This window comes from Pinus tabuliformis, chromosome 1_2, assembly GCF_031772625.1.
Source record: "Pinus tabuliformis cultivar Carrire ecotype Pingquan chromosome 1_2, CPIR1, whole genome shotgun sequence".
NCBI classification, from domain to species: domain Eukaryota; kingdom Viridiplantae; phylum Streptophyta; class Pinopsida; order Pinales; family Pinaceae; genus Pinus; species Pinus tabuliformis.
The window spans coordinates 325,429,036-325,445,260 of NC_142298.1; the positions used below are offsets into that span (position 1 = coordinate 325,429,036).

General features: G+C 42.3%; 1 protein-coding gene across 1 annotated transcript in view; it reads right to left on the reverse strand.

Annotated features, from left to right (window-relative positions):
* LOC149205697 (CBBY-like protein) overlaps positions 1-15,498 on the reverse strand; it is a 346,883-nt gene extending 331,385 nt beyond the window's left edge. The window contains exons 1-2 of the mRNA XM_089393529.1: positions 15,063-15,498; positions 14,874-14,944 (exon numbers count right to left, since the gene is read on the reverse strand). Coding sequence (XP_089249655.1) covers positions 14,874-14,944; positions 15,063-15,392 — 401 coding nt within the window. The 5' untranslated portion in view covers positions 15,393-15,498. The remainder of the gene's footprint in view (positions 1-14,873; positions 14,945-15,062) is intronic.
* Positions 15,499-16,225: the final 727 nt, after the last annotated feature.

Consider the following 16,225-nt stretch of genomic DNA (forward strand, 5'->3'; position numbering starts at 1 on the left):
ACAGAGGCTAGGGAGGGTTGAAGAGGCTCACGAAGAGCCACGCAGAGACCAAGAGGGTTGACGCAGTTGGTTAGTGGAGCAATTCAGCCAGTGTCGGGAATGCGCAGAGCCTAGAGGCTCAGTCTTTTCAGTTGTTGGGGCATAGGAAGCTGTGGGCAGATTGCGGGGAGTGAAGTTGGCGGGGTGTTGTTGCTGCAGAGACAGAACAATACCTAATGGGGCAAAACCAAGGTAGAAGGGAGTCACTACTTAGGCGGATTTCTAGCCAAGAAATCCAAATCAGTGTTGCAGGTGCATAAGAGAGCGAAGAAGTGTGATTCGACGATTGGCAGGAGGATTTCCAGGAGGGAAATCGAGACTCAGAGGGAGTCTAGCAAAGAACTTCCAAGCAGGAAGTAGAGACTCAGAAGTAGTCGAAGAGAGAACTTCCAGAGGGAAGTAGAGACTCAGAGGAGTCGAAAAGAAGAGCAAAGAGATGGTCATGAATGGACTGAGGGATTAGGACAAGCTAGACGGGGTGTCCAACTTTGTCATCTGGAAGGCCACGATCCTGTCCATTCTAGATAAACATCGCATCAAGGCCTTCGCCTTGATAACCGTGGCTATCCCAGTCGACCCAACTGAAAATGAGAAGTATGAGGATGTGATGGCCAAGGCGAAATGCATAATCCTTGACGGGGTCAAGGATCATGTGGTCCAGCATATTGCCGAGAAGGAGACAACAAAGGGAATGTGGGACACCTTGACGAAATTGTATCAAGGCACTTCCGTGCAGAGAAGGATGCTTCTAGAGAATCAACTGTGGTCGTACCAGATGCAGAAGGGGGAGCAGATAGATCACTCCCTCAGTAGGTTGCAGGAGACCTGGGACCAACTGACTTCCATAGGGGCCACGCCAGATCAAGAATTAATGGTGAGGGCAGCCCTAAACACAGTGTCCAAAGAGTGGGAGACATTTGTCCAAAGTATTTTGGGCAAGGCGATTCTTCTAGGATGGGAAGAATTGTGGGCAGTTCTTCGCCAAGAAGAGATCAGACGACTGACCAAGGCAGGAGGCAGCAGCAAAGGAGCCCGGGTCAAGAAAGAGGAGGAAGAGGATGCAGCTCTGGCATTTGCAGGGGAGCATGGGAAGAGGAAGAAAAATGACCTCTCCAAGATAAAGTGCTTCAACTATGGGGAACTAGGGCATTATGCAAACCAGTGTCCGAGGAAGAAGAGTAAGGGAGAGGCGTCTGACTCCAAGGCAGCGCCAGCGAAGGCAGAAAAGGAGGTAGAGGAGGATGAAAATTGTGCCATGAGCGCTCATGTACCTCTAGAGAAGAGGTGGGGGGGCATCGAGTTGTAGTCAAGAAGACTACAGGCGATGAGGGGCAGGATCCTTGAGGTACCCAAACTCTTGGATCATACCTGGCTACGGGAGCCCCGAAGTGAGAGTAGCAGGATGGAAGATGTCGGTAGAAACGGATGTGGATGAAGCGGTAGAGAGTGCTAAAAGTGTAGTAGTCCCTAGCAGCGCAGAGAGGATCGCAGCAATGCGAGAGGCACAGAGGAGGTTGTTGCAGTGCGAGATGGCACAGAGAGGCTTGCAGTAGTGCGAGAGGCACAAAGTTGTTGCAGCAGCGCAAAGGCAGTAGAGGGAGCACAATATAGCAGTAGAGAGAGCTTCAGCATCGGGAGGGTTTCTAGCCTGACAAGGATGTCGATAGTTGGGTCGATAAGTTACATACTTCTCAGTAACTGAGTTGCAGTGCAGTAGCAGTAGCACGATGCAGCATGATGAGAGAGAACTGCAGTGCAGATGCAATGTTGGGAGAAAGGACCAGCAACAGCACAGATGCAGAGTTAGCTGTCGTACAGATGTAGCAATGGCAGTGGTAGAGCCATGAGCAGCAGTACAGGATGCAGTAGTGCAGAGGATGTTGGGCGGGGAGGCCTAGCATCAACACAAGTACCGGTGCGGTATAATCAGGGTGATGCTCGTTGTTGGAGTACTACTAGAGCACAGTCCTCGCTAAGAGGGATTGTTGATTTTGGGTAGCATCGAATGTGCTCTAGCCATGAAAATTGGTGGAGAGGCTAAAGCACATGAGATCTCCAAGACCCAGAAATGGTTTGGGCAGATTCTACCCGGTTAAGGAGATATTAAAATAATTAATATTTTTAATGGGGTTCCTAAGTCTAAACTTAGGAAAAATAAAATATTAATGGGTATTAATATAAAACTGGGTTAGAAGGTTCTAAATGACATGGATCAAGCCAAATCTAATCTTAGTCGTTGATTAGAGACGTAATCTCAATCGTTGAAGGACCAACAGGAAAAGTATAAGAGGAGGCTTCAGGGTCAATTGGAGAATACACCAGAGTGATCAGTTATTCGATTTTCTAGACCGGGGTTTGCTAAGAGAAATCGAATCAATGATCAGTTTGCAACGAGGGGCAGTGAGTATGAGGCAAAGAGGCAGAGATAGTGTCGAGAGACCAACATAGAGGAAGAGAGGTAGACGCAGAGCCAGAGGGAGCCACACAGAGGCAGCGGAGACTGCGCAGAGGCCAGAAGGGCCTGCGTCATCCACGCAGAGGCTGTAGGAGTGACGCAGAGTGTCAGAGAGGCTGTGCAGAGCCTCAGAGGGCCGACGCAGAGGCCAAGAGGGCTGACGCTGAGCTTCAAATTGTGCTAGAGAGGGTTTCATGCGGTAGACTTTCTGAATATCTGCTTCTTAAGAGAGGTATTACTGCCAGATTTTGTATCTCTGTCAGGCGAGCCAGTTTGGCACCCAATGTACTCAGAAAAGAGTTGCTTAATAATAAAACCCTCAAAACTACTGCACCAGTTTTCCCAAGTTGGGTTTTTCCGGGGACGTTTGTCCAAAAATAACGGTGTCCCCTATGTGTTTGTTCATTTCTTTCAGCTGCTGATTTGTAGATGGTTGAGATTGTATTGTGTTTATTTCAGTATTTTTATGGTTAAATAACTTGTTAGTAATTAAACAAGTAGGCGAAATAAACCAGAGAATACAGATAAAATTTCTAATGGGTAATACTTAGAAATTTCAACAAAAGTGAGGATAATTTCCCTCTATATTTTTTCCAGTATTTTTCTCTGCAAGATTGCCAGTTTCGGCATCTAAATTGTACTCAGATAATTTCATTGCTGCATAATAATAAAACCCTCAGCGATTGCACTAGTTTTCCCAAGTTGGCTTTTTTTCGGCGACATTTGTCCAAAAATAATTGTGTTAATTATTGTGTGTGTGCTAGTATTTTCTCAATTTCCAACGCTATTTTCTTCCGCAGTTTATAGGTGAAAATCACAGTGTGAATTATTTGATATTTGCCATAGCAGATAAATTGTTAAATAAATTAACACTCAAGAAAATAATTTCCAATTATTGTGATAGATGAAATTTTCACATGGAATCAGAGCATGAGTGATCAGTCGGGAAGCTCAGAAGCGAAGAAGGGAATTTCGTTGTTCAGAGGAAGCAACAGGTCGAAATTCTGAGAGGCTGTGTAGTACCCAGACAAGCAGTTCGAATTGTTGGTGCCCAGGATAGTGATTCCAGCAGCAGCTTAGTTTTTCGTTGAGTAGATTCCTTGGTTGGACACAAAGGATTTTGCCAAGCAGAATCAGCGGCGGGTGGAAGAGACAAGCACACACACAGGGAAAATTTCTCTCAGGGGATCTCACGTTTTAGAGATCTAAGTTTTCGGCAGCAGATTTCCTCACTCCATGAGGGAGTGCGAGTAGCAGTCCAGCAGCCAAGCAGAGGGAAAGAGGGAATTTTGGACAGATTCAGAGATGGCAACAACAGGGCTTAGAGATCAGGACAGATTGGAGGGAGCCTCCAACTATGTCATCTGGAAGGCTAGGATGTCTTTCCTTCTGGATGAACATGGCTTGAAGACCTCTGTAGAAAATGTGGTAGCAGTTCCCTGGGACCCCCATCAGCTAAAGGAGTACAGGAAGGAAATGGCAAAGGCAAAGAGGATGATTTTCGATGGAGTCTGAGATCATCTAGCCTCACATGTGGCAAACAAGGTAACAACCAGGGAGCTGTGGGATGCTCTGTCTAAGCTGTTTCAGAGTTTTTCCGAGCAGCGGAAGATATTTCTCTAGGAAAAGTTGCGGAGTACTAGGATGTAGAAGGGCGAGAGAATAGATGCCTTTCTCACTCGAATTCAAGAAGTCTGAGATCAACTGTCAGTCGTTAGGGAGGCACCCCAACCCACAGAGCTTGTACGATTGGCACTAAATAGTGTCTCAGAGGATTGGCAGGTATTTGTCTAGAGTATCTTAGGTAGAGATACCTTGTCGAAGTGGGACAAGATGTGGTCTGATCTACAACAAGAGGAGTTGAGGAGGGCTCTATTGAAGAGTACCATCAGCGGTAGCAGTAGTAAGGGACCGAAGAGTGAGGAGGAGGATGTGGCCCTAGAATCTAAGGGTCCCATTCAAGGGCAGGGGGAGCAGAAGAAGAAGAAGAAGGACCTATCAAAGGTCAAATGCTTCAGATGTGGTGAGCTCAGCCACTACAGCACACAATGTCCTCTTAGAAAGAAGGACAAGCAAGAGAAGCAGGACTAGGCAGCAACGTCCGCGGAGATTGACAAGTTGTCCTCCATGCTAGAGGAAGAGTTTGCCATGTTTACAGGCATACCTCTAGGAGATAGGGCAAGGACCACTGAGGAGTCCCAGAAATTTCAGAGATAGTGCAGGGTCCACTGAGGAGTCCTCCTCATGGATCATTTCCTTGCCATGAGAGCCCACAATATTCAGTAGCAGGACGGATCAATGTCAGTGATGCAGTCAAATTCCAAAGTGACAGTTACAGACTAGTAGCAGTCAGGTATTGAGGAGCGCAGTGCAGTATTAGCAGCAGTGCATAGCGGCACAATGGCAGAGTCAGTAGCAGTGTAGATTCTTCAGTAGACAGTGCAGTGGCTAGTAGAAGTCAGAGTCTCAGGAGACAGATGCCTCATACTAAACAGAGTTGATCCAGTATTTAAGATGCTTCTCAGTTGCAGTAGCAACAGATCAGAGGGAGTTGCAGTGCAGATGCAGAGTTGGCAGTAGTATAGCAGGGTCAACAACAACACAGATGCAGCATCAAAGTTGCATAGTGGTTGGTGGGCAGTGGCCGTGAAAATTCTATCACTGCAGTAACTGATTTACTTTTCCTACTTATTCCACCATAAGTTATTCATGAAATCACTTCAATAAACATTAAAATAAATATTGCTGCAGATATCACACTGTAATACAGAAACAAACATATGCACAAGAATCAACACATTGACACAGATATTTTGGACTAATGTCCCCGGAAAAACCCAATGTGGGAAAACCGGTGCAGCAAGGGAGGATTTTATTATTCAGCAATTTTCTAGTACAATAGGGTGCCAAACTGGCTTACCCACAGATAGAAAAATTCTTCAACACTTCTTCTAAAACCAGTGTCAGCCCTACTAACCTTTGCGTGGTCTGAAACCCTCTGCATCACCCTGTTGAGACTCTGTGCAGCCTCTCTAGCCTTTTGTGTCACTCTTGCAACCTCTGCGTGGATGACACAGGCCCTGTTGGCTCTGCGTAGTCTCTGTTGCCTCTGCGTGGCTCCCTCTGGCCCTGTGTCTACCTTTTCTGCCTCTGCACTGATCTCCTGTCTCTTTGTTCCATACTTGTTGCCTCCTGACTGCTCACCAGACCACTGGTTCAATTTCTCAACTAACCCCGCTCCAAAAATTGAACTGACTGGTCTCCCTCAGTGTGTTCTCCAAGTGACCCTCAAGCCTCCTCTTATACTTTTCTTGTTGACAAATCAACAGCCGAGATTAAGTCCCTAATCAACGGCTAAGATTAGATCTGGCTTGATCCATGACTTTTGGACCATTCTAACACAGTTTCATATTAATTCACATTAATATTTTATTTTCCCTAAGTTTAGACTTAGGGATTACATTAAAAATATTAATTATTTTAATATCTCCCAAACTGTTTAGAATCTGCCCAAACCCTTTCTGGGTATTGGAGATCTCATGTGCCTTAGCCTCTCCACCAAGTTTCGTGGCTAGAGCACATCCGATGCTACTCCAAATCAACATTCCCTCTTAGCGAGGACTGTGCTTTGGCAATACTCCTCACTGAGCATCACCTTCATCATCCGACATCGGTTCCTGTGCTAATGTTAAGCCTTCCTACCCAACATCCTCTGCATTGTTGTATCCTGTACTGCTACCCATGGCTCTGCCACTGCTGCATCTGTACAACAACTCCCTCTGCATCTGTGATGTTGCTGGTCCTTTCTCCCAACACTGCAACTCCCTCTTCATTCGTGCTACTAACACACTCACTTCTACTTCTGAAAGGGGTTATTTACCATCCCCATCTTTTCCCTGAAGTAGTCAAATTTTGACTTTCCAAGGGCCTTCGTGAGAATATCTGCGACCTGTTTTCCTATAGGAGTGTAGCTCAACTGTACAGCTCCTCATTGGACACAATTTCTGACAAAGTGACATCGGATATCAATATGCTTCGACCTATCATGAAACACTGGATTCTTAGATAGTTTGATGCAACTCTGATTATCGCACATGATCCTGGTCGCCTCCATATTTCTTCTAAATAGGTTCACCAGCAGTTTTCTAAGCCATATGGCCTCACACGAAGCTGTGCTTGCTGCCATATATTCTGCCTCAGATGAGCTCAGAGCCACGGACTTCTGTTTCCTACTGCACCAGGAGGTCATTCTTGATCCAATGTTGAAACAGTACCCAGAGGTACTTTTCCGATCCACTGAACTTCTTGCCCAATCTACATCAATAAATCCACTCAACCTAATATCCTTCCCCTTGGTGCATAAGAACCCATAATCAATTGTTCCCTGTAAATACCTGAGAACATGTTTGGATTCTGCCCAGTGTGCCCTCTTTGGTTCCACCATGAACTGACTAAGGGTGTTAACAGCGTAGCAAATATCTAGCCTGGTATTGACCAGATACATCAGGGACCCTATGAGCTGCCGATATATGGTGGGATCGACATCCTTGTCTTCTGATGCATCAATATTCTTCCAGTTGGTGATCATTGGCGTAGCCATAAATCTACAGTCTCCCATCCCGAATCTTTTCAGGATTTCTGTAGCATACCTCCCTTGCCCAAGGAAGATTTCTCCTTTCTGCTGCCAAACTTCCAACCCTAGGAAGTAGTGCATTCATCCTAGATCCTTCATATCGAACTCTGTGGCTAGATTCTTCTTGCAGTCCTCAATGAGTCTGGATGATCTTGTCAGAAAGAGATCATCCACATATAATACTAAGATAAGCGGCTCATTCTCTACGACCAAATAGTAGAGATTCGGATCCGTGTCACTCTTGACAAACCCCATCTTCTGCAAGTAGCCATCTATTCGACCATACCATGCTCTCGGTGCCTGCTTCAACCCATACAAGGCTTTCTTTAGTCTGCATACATGAGACTTCTTCTCATGAGTTTCAAAGCCCTTTGGTTGTTCAATGTATACCTCTTCTTCTATTACCCCGTTTAGAAATGTCGTCTTGACATCCATCTGATGGATCTCCCATCCCATCTGGGCTGCAAGAAATATCACGGTCCTAATAGATGTATACCTGGCTACCGGGGCGAAGGTTTCCTCATTGTCAATCCCTTCCTTTTGAGCATACCCCTTAGCCACAAACTTGGCCTTGTATTTCTCAACACTGTCGTCCGCAACATATTTGAGCTTGTTGAATTTAAGCTTATGTGATCCATATCAAGTTTTTGAGAAGGTTTTTTTCGGCGGAAATCACATTATAATACTTTTGTCAACGCGTTTCGAACCAACGAGTGTGGTTCATCGTCAGGACAACTTGAAGAATCAGATCATGGCTGCATGTTAAATAGGGAGAGAAGATCTTCCAACGGCTATACTTGACTAGGAAACGGTTACATTGGACTAGGCAATTTGACTGAGAAACGGCTAAATTTGACTAGCCAACCTGACTAGACCGAGCGAAAGGGATAGGAAAAGCTATTTTTGTTATATTTATTACCAAAATTTTTGTCATATCTATTACCAACATTTGAATAAAGGTAAAGTTTGTATTTAATAATCAAGAGAATGAATCAATTAGTTATTACTAGGCCTTTTCTCTAATTATAATTATATAAATAAATGGTTAGTTAATTATTATGAAAGTTAGTTTTGTTATATTTATTACCAAAAAATGTAATCACTAAATCAAACATTAACCATTAATAACCTTAAATCATTAATATGGAATAATAAATAAATATGTATGTATATCATGAATTAACTATATATATAATTATAAAATCAAAAACCTTAAATCATTAATATAATATGGAATAATATGTAAATATATATATATTACGAATTAAATATAAATATATAAGTAAATAGTTAGTTATTATGCAAGTTAGTTGTTTGATCTTGTAGATCCATCTTGAACCTACCACAGATCTGTCTTGAGGTCTTGACACCACCTCCCAGACATTGTTCACCATTATGGAGTTATACTCCTCTACCATCGCATCTAGCCAGACCTGATGCTAAGCTGCCTCCTTGAAGTTGGCAGGCTCTCCATCCTGAGCTACTAACGCCTGATATCTGTCTAGTTGTTTTCGCTCCCTCTTACTGTTCCTTGGCTCACCGATGAAGTTCTCTGCATCACGCAGAATCTGACGAAGTTCCCTGCTAGTTCTTTCTCTGCCAGCAGGTGCTTCTGTTCACTCCTCCTCCTCATCTTGAGAATCTTCTTGACCTGAGGAAGAATTCTTCACTTTTGTTGGTTGAAGAGGAATGACCAACGGATCCTCTTTCCACTGCTCCTCGGAAGGCATTTCGCGAGATCTTTTGAAAGCTTTGTCCTCCATGAACTTTACATCTCGTCGTACTACTACCTTCCTGCTCCTTGGAAGATAGATTCTGTATGCCTTAGCGTTCTCACTATATCCCACCAGATATCCCTTTTCCGCAGTCTGATCCAGCTTCTTCCTCTTTTCTTTGGGTATGCGGCAATATGCCAAACTCCCAAATATCCTGAAATCATTGACTTCAGGCATCTTCCCAGTGAAGACTTTCTTTGGAGTAATCTTTCCCAATGCCCGATGAGGAGTCCTGTTCTGAACATAGACAGTTGTGTTGCATGCTTCCGCCCACAAGAATTTTGGCATATCCTGATTGTACAGCATAGCCCTAGTTGCTTCTACAATAGTCCTATTCTTTCTTTCTGCTACCCCATTCTGCTTCGGATTGTAGGGAGTTGTCCACTCTCTTCTGATGCCCTCCTTAGCGCAATAATCAGTGAAGTCCTTATCGACATACTCTCCACCATTATCTGAGCGCAAAACTTTTATTTTCTTCCCAGTCAGATTCTCCACCAGAGCCTTGAACTCCTTGAATCGACAAAAAACCTCATCCTTGGTTTTCAGAAAATAAATCCAAGTTTTCCTCGAGTGGTCATCAATGAAGGTAAGGAAATACTTGGCACCACTGAGAGCTTTGACGGACATAGGTCCGCAGATATCTGAGTGTATCAATCCTAGTACACTCTTGGCCCTGTGTTTGCTCCTAGGAAATGCCGCCTTGGCATACTTTCCTAGAGCGCATCCCCTGCATACATCATCTCGTTCTATACTCAGATCCGGAACTCCTGTTACAGTGCTCCTGAGAATTCTCAGAGCTCCATGGTGCAAGTGACCCATCCTTCTGTGCCATAGTTCGTTCAAGTCCTTGTCCCCATGATTGCCTATTAGTGCCATTGGTGATTCTAGTTGTAATCTATACAACCGATTACTTTTGATCCCGATCTGCACTTTCTTTTTCCAGCTCAAGTGTTTGACGTATACCTTTTCCTTGATGAAGTAGACGTCATAGCCCTTGCCTTGTAGTTGTGACACGAAAAGTAAGTTCATCCCCAATCCTGGTACATGCAGCACATTTGTGGCACGGAACCACTCTCCCGATTCTGTCTGAAAAACTATGGTACCCTTCCCTACTGGAGTACACTTTGCCTTGTTCCCCATGGTGATCTGAAAGTTCATCTTCTCTTCTCGATATTCTGAGAAACACTCCCTGATTCCCATCATATGCCACGAGGCTCCACTGTCTATATACCATACTTCTGATGATGCAGCACTAGTCATGCACGCCACTTCTTCTTCCAGCCTGGAAGCCAACATAGAGAAATCGAAATCTCTTTCTCTTGTGCAATCTTCTGAAAATCTGTGTGAGTCCCCTGAGGTGGATGCCTCTGCATCATGGTCTCGACCCATAACTGATTTTCCCTTTCTGTCTCTGATTACTTGCTCTGATACCATGTGAAAATTCTATCACTGCAGTAACTGATTTACTTTTCCTACTTATTCCACCATAAGTTATTCATGAAATCACTTCAATAAACATTAAAATAAATATTGCTACAGATATCACACCGTAATACAAAAACAAACATATGCACAAGAATCAACACATTGACACAAATATTTTGGACTAATGTCCCTGGAAAAACCCAATGTGGGAAAACCGGTGCAGCAAGGGAGGATTTTATTATTCAACAATTTTCTAGTACAATAGGGTGCCAAATTGGCTTACCCATAGATAGACAAATTCTTCAACACTTCTTCTGAACCCAGCGTCAGCCCTGTTGACCTCTGTGTGGCCTGAAACCCTCTGCGTCAGCCTATTGAGACTCTGCGCAGCCTCTCTAGCCTTCTGCGTCACTCCTACAGCCTCTGCGTGGATGACGCAGGCCCTGCTGGCTCTGCACAGTCTCTGCTGCCTCTGCGTGGCTCCCTCTGGCCCTGCGTCTGCCTTTTCTGCCTCTGCACTGATCTCCCATCTCTTTGTTCCATACTTGCTGCCTCCTGACTGCTCACTAGACCACTGGTTCAATTTCTCAACTAACCCCACTCCAAAAATTGAACTGACTAGTCTCCCTCAGTGTGTTCTCCAAGTGACCCTCAAGCCTCATCTTATACTTTTCTTGTTGACAAATCAACGGCCGAGATTAAGTCCCTAATCAACGGCTAGGATTAGATCTGGCTTGATCCATGACTTTTGGACCATTCTAACATAGTTTCATATTAATTCTCATTAATATTTTATTTTCCTTGAGTTTAGACTTGGGGATTATATTAAAAATATTAATTATTTTAATATCTCCCAAACTGTTTAGAATCTGCCCAAACCCTTTCTGGGTATTGGAGATCTCATGTGCCTTAGCCTCTCCACCAAGTTTTGTGGCTAGAGCACATCTGATGCTACCCCAAATCAACAGTGGCAGGCGGTCACAGTGGCCAAACATCAACATCACGACAAAGAGTTATACAGAGACAGGGTGTTGTAGTTGCAGTGGTGCAGCACTAGAACACCTTCCTCGCTAAGAGGGAGTGTTAATTTTTGTAGCATCGGAGGTGTTCTAGTCTCGAAAATTTGTGGAGAGGCTAAAACACATGAGATCTCCAAAACCCATAAATTGTTTCTAGAAATTCCACCTAGAGATGACTCAATTAGATTATTAGCCGATTTTTAAATATTTCCTAAGTCTAAATTTAGGGAATATGGTTAATTAATCAGTATTAATTGAGATAAGGTGAGAATTCTCTAGAAACTCACACGGATCGACAAGGAATTAATCTAGGCCCTTGATTAAGTTTTAATCTTGGTCATTGGAGTTGGTGCTCCAACAAAGGATTATAAAAAGAAGTCGATGGGTAGATGGAGAATACACTAGAGACACTTGTGAGAACCACAGAGAATTCGATTTCCTTGGAGGATTCGATTTTCAGAGAGCTAGCAGTGTTGGAAGAATTCAAGAGACAGTGAGGGGCAGCGACAGTGAAGCCAGAGGAAGATTTCCAGATCCGGTGAGTGCATTTGCAGAAAGGCAGAGATTTCTCCAGGAGGTTGTGCAGTCCTAGCGCAAAAGCTTTAGTGGGCAATTCAATTTGCTGAGGAAGGAAGATGTTTTCATTTCCAAAGGCCAGGCAGAGGTTCCAGAGTGCTGGATAAGTGTTTTCCCAATCAGCAGCAGGCAAGACGACTTGATTAGCAGACGATTCGGGTAGCACGTGTTGTAGGCAGCTTCAGGTTGACGCAGAGCTTGCGCAGGCGCAATTGGACGGCTTGCTTTGCAGTAGCAGTCAAGTGTCCAGATTGCTCAAAGTGAGGGTAATTACCCTCAATATATTTTTGCTAGTATTTTTCTCTGCAGGATTGCCAGTTTCGACATCCAGCTTGTACTCAGATAATTTCACTACTACATAATAATAAAACCCTCAACGATTGCACCAGTTTTCCCAAGGTGGGTTTTTCCGGGGACATTTGTCCAAAAATAATTGTGTTAATTATTGTGTGTGTGCGCTAGTATTTTCTCAATTTCAGCGCTATTTTCTTCCACAGTTTATTGGTGAAAATCATACTGTGAATTATTTGATATTTGTCGTCACAAATAAATTCTTAAATAAATTAACAATTAAGAAAATAATTTCCAATTACTGTGATAGATGAAACTTTCATAGGTCTCTCCAACACTCAACCAATTAATCAAACCCTAGACCGTGATTGCCCTCCCTAGGATCAAACCCTAGGTCATAGATTGCCCTCCCTAGGTCTCTATATAGAAAGTGAATTGCCTCCAATTGGAGCCTTGAGCCATTGTTGTGTCTTTCTTGTAGAGTGCCTATTTGAGTCACATTGTACCCTAACATTTGAGTATCTATCTTAGGTGACCTTCTCTCATACCAAGACTCCAACCATCAGCGAAAATCTGTAAAGAGCAAAGAGTTTTAGATGTGGTGACTGTGGGCCATCACCCCATTGTTGTCACTTGGTCTAGTTTTAGCCTTGTAGGGTACCCCTCTCTAAGGCCCGCTAGATTTTGTGACAAGAAGCCCTGTCATGAAAGATTTTGAACATATTTTTCTTTGTAGCTATGTGCCCACAGATTTGAGCTATCATTATAGTATCACCTAATAAGTTTGTTTTATAAAGTTGTGTTGAAATGCTTCATTTTTGGGAGTCACTGACCCCATACTCTTTGAAGTGCAAATATTTTTCCAGGCTATTGGAAACTAATTTATATCCAATTGGGGTCCTCCCAAGTAAAAGTCTTTCTTTATTTTTTTTCTTTTTTCTCTAGCTTTTTGTGGGGCTACTAGGGTTGAGAATAAGAAGACTAGAATTACCCGTGAGAATATATTAATTAAGTTGATCCTTCCAACTAAATAAAGGCAATAAAATGTTCATTTTTGAAGTTTTTTCCTAACTTGGACACGGATTACTCCCAGGACAAGTCTCCAGCATCGTTGGCAACCAAAGGGATACCCATATATTGCTAGGCAGAGAAGACCTAGGGAAGTTAAGCAATCAACTTATATGAACTTAGACTACAAAATGGGTGTTGAAAAGGTCTTGGACTTATCATCATTAATCAATCGTCTTAAAACTTTGAGAAACAAATTGATGGTTTTTTTAAAACAATTGGCTTCTCTGGGTGTTGCTTCTCCAATCAAGACGGTGTTATCTACGAATCCCAAGTGGCAAATAGAACCTGAGATCATAGCAGGTTTAATCCCCCAATCTCAAATTGAGCTTTGAAATTCCTGATGGTCCAATCCAAGTCTTCTGTCTTCATTATAAAATAATAGGGAAAAGGGATCAAATGGTAGGTTGTCTAATTGTAAGTGTGGAAATTGAATTAAAATGTTACGGTTCTAAGCACTATATATGTTACCATTCTAGACATTGCAAACGTTACATTTCTAGAAATGTACTAAGGAATGGAATGCAGTAATAGTATTTATTACATGATGTGAAACAAAGACAGTGGATGAGATGATTGCGTTCTTTTTACAGTTCAATGCGATGGAGAAGGAGAAGTATATTTCCTTCAGTGTTTAATATAAAGTCTGTCCAGATGTGCCATTTAAAAAATATTAGTAACAAAAAATATTTCAATGGAAAGTAAACTTATTTGTAAGGTTAAAACATTTCAATGGTGGGCTGCATACTTGCTTAGTATGAGGAAGATCTCTAATTCCTTCTATGTTCAACATGGAGTTGACACATAATACATACACATGTATATAAAAACTAATGTAGATTCATTTTAGCTTGGAATCTATTATGCATAGAGAGATATCAAGTCCTTGAGGTGAAAAAAAAAATTAAATGAAAAATTAGAAGAAAAGTTTGCACCTCTAGAAATATGACCACCCAAGCATATAAATCTGGAATTAAAATAAATCTTTCTATGAAATACAAGATATTCCAAAATGTAAGAATCTAAATTCGTTTTCCATTGTTTGTTTGATCAGCTGTTGATAGGAGGGAGCAAGAGTATCTCGTGTGCTTAGCAAAATCAAGTGACGTTTGCCAGGCAGGGCGCCATCACAACACTTGCATCTATTCTTAGAAACAGAACTCTGAAGCATTTGTTTTGATAGATGCTTCTTCTCAACAAGTGAAAGTTTCAATATGGGATATTACAATGTCGGACATTACAGTGGAGATACTTCAACTCATGGAAGCAATCGTGCTGCTAAGATGCAGCCACTGGGTATCTATTCTGTCAAATTCTCTCAGCACTTAGTACTATCCTCAATCAATTGAAATGGACCTTACATGGGCAAAAAAAATCCACTAAGGACAAACAAGTCTACAGGATTTGAACCTTGGTAGAGAATAGCAACACCATCAATTTACCCACCAAAAACTCCGTAGCATTTGGATTTGGCCTGAGATTGTAAATTTGACAACACGAATTTAGAGCAGTTGTGAAGGAATTCAATTACTGGAGAAGAAAAAAGCCAGTTATGGGGACCACTGCCAGAACTGTGGGAAAGGCACGATTACCGTTCTTTTCCACCGCCAATTTTGAGTAGTTCTCCGTAAAGATCCACGTCCCAGGTCACATTCAAGCCTTTCTGCATGTACAGATTCAATTGAAATTGATTCACAACAAAAGGCGACCCAAGTTTTATAGCATAATGATGCATTAAAGCATTCGTTCAGCTTATAATAATTGCAGGTTAATGGTTTAACCTCTGAGAAGGCTTCATTGAAAGAAACCCTGTGGCCATCGCGTTCAGTGTCAACTAGCACGCCGTCGCAGTCAAAGAGAAGCGCTCCGGGCAGAGCTGCGACGGAAGAAATGATGCGGCCAGTCCTGGCCAATTTTGATCCGGCCTTTCTCACATTCAATCTGGAGAGATTAATGTTAATGGCATGGCAGAGCCAGCCTTTTTGAAGAAAGGGGGTGAATTTTGGTAGACAATTTGAATGCAATAGATTGAAGACCTTGCGTTTATGTGAAAAGTGGGGAACTGTAGCTTGTGGCCTTATGATGCAGGAAGTAGCAGTATGTGTAGCCATGGTTGCTACGCGATTAATTCATTCTGTTCTTTATATTGTGTGAGATGAACATATTGTGTATGATGAACGAGAATGAGATAAAGTTCCTTCAAGCAGCCACCACACATATGCGAACGTGGTGTCTTATAGTACTGAGCACAATCAACAAAGCGATGAAAGAATGATATCCATATCATAAGAAGGTTGCTCTGTTTCTCGTATGATCTGATTTTGATGGTAGAAAGGTAATTATTATTATTATGTAATATAGCAAAATGCTTTAACACATCTTATGTGTTAAAATGCAGCAACAAAAGTATGAACGTACGGCAAAAATGGGCGCTGCTCCAATATTATACAATCATGTAATAAAAATGTGTATTATATATCTTCCTTTATAAGCCATGAAAATTCGGTGTAAAGATGCATCCGGAGTATAAGGTGGCGAGAGTGCTTCGAGATTATATCTCGAGAAATTCGGTGGCTAACATGGTAGGTTGTTTATTTGGAAAGGTAAAGGTTAATTTTTTTTTGAAAAATATGTGTATTATATATCTTCCTTTATACGCCATGAAAATTTGGTGTAAAGATGTATCCGGAGTATAAGGTGGCGAGAGTGCTTCGAGATTATATCTCAAGAGAAATTCAGTGGCTAACATGGTAGGTTGTTTATTTTGAAAGGTAAAGGTTAATTTTTAAGGAAGAATTTTTTTTTTGGAAAAATAATCTCAAATTATTTTGGAAGGAGCTTCGATTGAGAAAGATATAATCTAGAAATAGTATTATAGTTTTTAAATGGTTTGATTATGTAAGACAATTTTATGAGTAGGATCCCAAGGTTGACCCTCCATCTT